This window comes from Monopterus albus, unplaced genomic scaffold (genome assembly GCF_001952655.1).
Source record: "Monopterus albus unplaced genomic scaffold, M_albus_1.0 scaffold61.1, whole genome shotgun sequence".
NCBI classification, from domain to species: Eukaryota; Metazoa; Chordata; class Actinopteri; order Synbranchiformes; family Synbranchidae; genus Monopterus; species Monopterus albus.
The window spans coordinates 1751602-1757376 of record NW_018127941.1 but is presented as its reverse complement, the minus strand read 5'-3'; the positions used below and the strand labels follow the sequence as shown (position 1 = coordinate 1757376).

The following is a 5775-nucleotide window of genomic DNA, read 5'->3' as shown; positions in this document are numbered from 1 at the left end:
GTATATAGCAGTAAGTAGAAAGGCCTACATATGTAACAGATATTGTTGTTGCTGTTATTGCCATTGTGTTCTAACAAGTGGTTTGTTTTAGCCTTGACTCCATAATATATGAGCATGACATGTCAAAGAGTCATTAAGATCAAAGCTGTTTTGTTGCCAAAATTGTGTTGGATTGAAAGAACCGCTGCACAAAACAGTGGTTGGAAAGTCATAAAATGCGCACTTGAAATCAAACTACTCAAACAAATGCATCTTTGGCACAGCAACTATTACACCAAAAACTCTAAAGACATTGAACATAATGTCTGTAAACAGTATGTTTATCCATTAGCTAACTCCCCTAGGGTAAAGGCGAACACAATAAATAATACAGAATTACAATGGACAGACGTGCATTGTGGTTAATAAACTTTTTTTAAAATAAAAATTTCCAAATAGACAGAGATGTCTATGGCCGCTGACTAGCACTTCACCATTTTGATTGTTAAATGCTTCCATGCGATAAACGATTACCCGACGTGTGCTTCAATGCGTGTCATTAAAGGAGTTAAGTCTGTGTGTAGTCATTTACGAATTGCGTTTTACTTGTGAGCAAATTTGTCTTCTCGCGCTTCCCGTTGCTCCACAATGATTGGTCGAAGGGAAAAAATGGCGCTGGCCGCGTAATTGTGAAAACATCATGAAGGCAACTGAAATTCAGTGTTTTGCAGGTCAGAGTGGAGTGTGTTTGACACTGTATTATTTCAGAACAGTATATTGTAGTTATTATTTCGTTACCTGTAATGTCCAACACGGTGAAATTAACCATTGACCCTTCTGTACATTAGATTCGTAGGCTGCTAACAAACCTGCTAGCAAAACATCTAACACTGGAACAGAATTAGGCTGTCTCCTAGCTGTCAAGTAAACGGTAAGTGAGGGCCCACCTGCTGTTTAGTAACGTTACTGAGTTAGTTAGTTAAGCTATCAATGTGCTGTTTAGGTTGTTGCTTGCGTTAAGGTGTTAACGCGTTAACCTGCGGCCACCAATAGTATCCTTCACCACTGTGAGTGACTAACGTTACTGACTCTAGAACTGATTCGATTTTGTATTTTGTAAGATGTTAACGCTATATTAAATAAAAAACAAGTTGTTTCAATTATTTTCTTAAATAATTTATCCATAAGGCCTAAAGATTCAGAAAATTTGAATATATGTTTAGTGTTATTTACAATCACATAATATGAATAAAGCGAGTTATTCGAATTATTTTTTGTTATTCAAAATATTAACTGGTTTTCAAAATGTCTACTAATACATTTGCTCTTGGCCACGTAATTGATTAATTGACTAATCGTTTCAGGTCTGAAGTAAGAATTTTAAATACAACTGCAATTTTAAGACAAAAGCAGAACTGTGTGTGACAACAAAGGCTCAACTGTCTTGGCTTCATCAATCAGCAGTAAAAGGATTGCTTTATAATGTAACGTACATATTAAAAATGTAGTTGTCCACATCGAAAGCTATTTTCTATTACTTGTATAGTAATTTGCATTTGTTTACATTTTCCAGCCCCCAGCATGCCTGCCTTTCGGCAAGTAGGAGAGAAGCAAGTTCCTAATCCTGTACTGTGTATGGCATGGTCTCCCAAACGGGATCTGATTGCTCTGGCCAACACAGCTGGAGAGGTAGGAATAAAAAAATCAATTTCTTTTTTAAATCCTGAAAACATATATTGGAGCCCTGCGATGGATTGGCGACCTGTCCAGGGTGTACCCCGCCTTCGCCCGATTGCCGGCCCCCCCCCAGTGACCCTGTTCAGGGACTAAGCAGTAGAAAATGAATGAATGAATGAACATATGTTGGTATTGTTTATGCAATTTTATAGTGCATGTTCCTCCATAGTTGCTACTACATCGCTTGGCTAGTTTCCAGCGTGTGTGGACCTTACTGCCCTGTGAATATACTGGGAAGGAGATCACTGCACTTGCCTGGAGACCTGATGGCAAAAGTAAGGAATGATTGCATACAACATTCACACTTTTTTCTCAACTGCTTGCTGACGGGAATCTTCAAGTGTTATACTTTTGTCACTCCCTTCAATTCCCAGTATTGGCCTTCAGCCTCGGAGACACCAAGCAGGTGGTTCTGTGTTGCATTGAGAAGGCAGAATTCCTCCACACATTTCCAGTGCAGAACCCTGTAACCTGTATGCACTGGATGGAGGTGATGGAGGAGAGCAGGTAGGAATGAGATGCAGCAATAAAACCCATGACAAAAGTGCATCTACTTATCAAGAATAATTTCAATACTTGGTCCTTTTGTTGTATTTCTGTGCGCTCAGCCCCCTTTACAACTCAGAGGATGAATCCAAACTCTTTCTTCCCAAATTGCCAACACTACCCAAGAGGTAAGAATGAACTGCACCTCAGTTTATAAGAAGGCAACTCTTCAGTTAACTAAATAACCTTTTTTAAACTTTTTTCCCAGCTATAGTACAGCATCAAAAATCTTCAGGTTGGGAAATTTTTAATGTATAACTCAGTTTTATACCAGTTATTCACTGTATGCTTTGATTGTTGATGACAGCAGCTTCATGTATTTATGTGTGATTCGCAGTGAGGAAAAGTCTGATGAGATAATGAATCTCTTGGGAGATGTCAGGTAAATGATGCTTAATGTTCAAACAACACAGAGACAAATTATAGCTGAGACTTTTTAAAGTAGTGTGTGTTTTAGGTTTCACTGGAAACTATTATATGATCTCATTTTGTTTCTGTACAGGCTGAATATACTTGCTCTTGGAGGAGATGCTGGCTTTGTGGAGCTCTATGCCTATGGGATGTACAAGATTGCTACTCTAACAGGAGTAAGACTATTTTGTTTATTACATTGTCTGGAATATTTACAGAAATAACTGATGCTTTTTTTAAATTAGTCTGCAGAAAATGTATTTCAAGTGCAGAAATAGGTCATTAAATGCAAAAGAAAAAGTTTAAATTAACCTGCATTGCACTGTTGTATTATCTTAGATTAAAATTCTGAACCACACCATTACAAGTTTTGGAATTAAATATTATCATAGAGTGGAATCAACTCAAAAACCACATTTCTCACACAATAATTATATTGCATTTCATGTTTTTAGATTAGAATTCTGAACACCAAAGAATTGTACCTGTGAGCAGAGAAATCTTTATTAGATATTAATAGCAGAACAATGTCAGCGAAGTCTGGAAAGGCTTCAAAACCATCTCTGGCCACAAGAAGTACAACTCCCAGGCTGGAGCGGACCAGAAGTGGATCAACAATCTCAATCTGTTTCATTCTTCTGCCCCTCCCCCTGCTGCAGCCCACCTCTTCTGCACTCCCACTGAGCTGCTGTGTCACCTCTCCATGACTTCCAGCTCGCAGCCACTCTGTGGTCCCCCTGCTAGCAATTGTAATTAAACTTTGTTCCCTTAATTTAATTACACTACAGGTATCAGGGACTTGTCGCAGCCTGAGTCTGTCCAATGATCTCAAGTCTCTGTCTGTCATCACTGAGGCCAGGTCTGCTGATAACAACCCAGAGATCTGCTACATTCAGGTGAAAACAATGAGTTGGCTTCACTTTCTGTTTCCCTTTAAACCAACTTTTCCTTTGTGTTCTCACCTTTCCTCCTACTTGGATTTTTCATTAGTTTGTCTTCACATCTGTCTTTGCTGCGCAGCTGGACACAGGATTGTTGTCAGACTGTCTGCCTGAGGTCACTAGGATGGCACGCAAGTTCACTCACATCTCCGCTCTGCTGCAGTACCTGCACCTCTCACTCACCTGCATGTGTGAAGCCTGGGAGGACATCCTCATGCAAATGGATCTTCGACTTACCAAGTTTGTTCAGGTCAGTTCAGGCTTTAGATGTAGTTATAGTTGGTGATCTAAATTTGGTTAAAATAAAAATGTGGCAACCGATATCTTTCTTTCTTTCTTCCTCTCTCTCTTTGTACTATTTTAGGAAAAGAACACAAGTACCCAGGTTCAGGATGAGTTTCTGGAGCTTTTGTTGTGGGGACAATCAAGGTGAGAAAAGAGGTGATTTCTACTCTTAGTAGTTGCTCATTGTCACATGGCAGTGCTCAGACTGTCCTGTAGATGACAGCAAAATATCTTAGGATAATTAAACTGCTTTTGAGTTGTATTACATCTTACCACGAGCTCTCTGTTTTCATGTAGCCCTGAACTGCAGGCTCTTCTTATGAACCAGCTTACTGTCAAGGTGAGAGGATGATGTTGTTTAATTCTCTTCTTACTGCTTAAAAATCTGTTTTTACAGTTCACATTATTTTCTGTATTTTTTTTATTGGCAGTTTCTGATCTTGTAGTGCAGATGCAGTTGGTGGTATAGTTGAAAATTACTTTTTATTTTCTGTGTGTATATTCTCTCTTCTTCACAGGGCCTGAAGAAGCTTGGCCAGTCCATGGAATCCTCTTACTCCAGTATCCAGAAGCTGGTGATTAGCCACCTACAGAGGTATTTTCACGCTTCCACCTTCTCATCAGTTTTGGCCTGCTACATGAGTGTTTGTCACTTAAACCCTCTCCCTGTCTTTGGCTCATTGCAGTGGCTCTGAGGCTCTGTTGTATCACCTCAGTGAGTTGAAGGGCATGTCCCTCTGGAAGCAGAAGTTTGAGCCCCTTGGTCTCGATTCAGCAGCTATAGAAGGTGTCGTGTCTCCTACCTGTGTGATGATTATAAATGAAATGTCTTGTCATCAGTACCCATATTTGAGTTTTGTGTTTTCAGGTGCTATCACTGCAGTCGGTTCCTTTTCTCTGAAAGCCAATGAACTTCTGCAGTGAGTTCAGAAGTTTCTGAATCCATTTGCATCTTGTACTGTTAGCAGTGACATAATATAAACATAACTACCTGTTTAATCTTTGCTTTATTTTATTTTTTAGAGTGATTGACAAGAGTATGAAAAACTTCAAAGCCTTTTTTCGGTGGCTGTATGTAGGTAAGAATAAAAATGATTTTGTTAAATAATACATGTGCAGGGATTTGACTTGTCAGTATTGAGGAAATTTGTCATTGTCTTCGTTCGTGCATTTTGGCATGCCCTTGTTTGTAAGATCACATATAACAAGTTGTAATTAACTCTGTCTCATTCCCCCACAGCTATGCTAAGAATGTGTGAGGAGCATGTACCACCAGAACTCAACAAAGTGAGTTTTATCACACTTTTGTGAGAGAGACTGATGATATTTGAAGTGTTTCTAAAGGTGTTTTACAATTTTTATTTATGTTGGTAAATCCCTTAGATGACTCAAAAGGACATTGCCTTTGTTGCAGACTTCTTGTCTGAGCATTTCAGTGAGGTGAGCTCAACACAATAGCACCATGTATTTAGAGCTTTTTACAAGACGAGTTAAAGTGCTCTTTGGTTCAACAGAATGAAGAACTCTTTGATCGTAAAGGGAAGTACTTCAATGTAGAGCGAGTCGGTCAGGTTAGTGGTTTTGGAAGTACTTCAATGTAGAGCGAGTCGGCCAGGTTAGTGGTTTTGTGTTGTTTCAGTGTTTGTGAATGAAACTGCTGTCTCCCTACTGTTTCTTTTTATACAGTGGGTACGGAAAGTATTCAGACCCCCTTAAATTTGTCACTCTTTGTTATATTGCAGCCATATGCTAAAATCATTTAAGTTCATTTTTTTCCCTCATTAATGTATACACAGCACCCCATATTGACAGAAAAACATAGAATGTTTGACATTATTGCAGATTTATTAAAAAAGAAAAACTGAAATATCACATG

General features: G+C 38.9%; 1 protein-coding gene across 1 annotated transcript in view; it reads left to right on the top strand.

Annotated features, from left to right (window-relative positions):
• The first annotated feature begins 575 nt into the window (after positions 1–575).
• anapc4 (anaphase promoting complex subunit 4) overlaps positions 576–5775 on the top strand; it is an 8851-nt gene continuing 3651 nt past the window's right edge. Inside the window, exons 1-20 of the mRNA XM_020603394.1 lie at positions 576–710; positions 828–910; positions 1553–1668; positions 1886–1991; positions 2091–2223; positions 2325–2390; positions 2471–2497; positions 2600–2644; positions 2765–2849; positions 3462–3569; positions 3694–3864; positions 3979–4043; positions 4197–4239; positions 4418–4494; positions 4586–4686; positions 4768–4819; positions 4923–4978; positions 5140–5186; positions 5283–5339; positions 5414–5470. Coding sequence (XP_020459050.1) covers positions 1561–1668; positions 1886–1991; positions 2091–2223; positions 2325–2390; positions 2471–2497; positions 2600–2644; positions 2765–2849; positions 3462–3569; positions 3694–3864; positions 3979–4043; positions 4197–4239; positions 4418–4494; positions 4586–4686; positions 4768–4819; positions 4923–4978; positions 5140–5186; positions 5283–5339; positions 5414–5470 — 1404 coding nt within the window. The 5' untranslated portion in view covers positions 576–710; positions 828–910; positions 1553–1560. The remainder of the gene's footprint in view (positions 711–827; positions 911–1552; positions 1669–1885; positions 1992–2090; positions 2224–2324; positions 2391–2470; positions 2498–2599; positions 2645–2764; positions 2850–3461; positions 3570–3693; positions 3865–3978; positions 4044–4196; positions 4240–4417; positions 4495–4585; positions 4687–4767; positions 4820–4922; positions 4979–5139; positions 5187–5282; positions 5340–5413; positions 5471–5775) is intronic.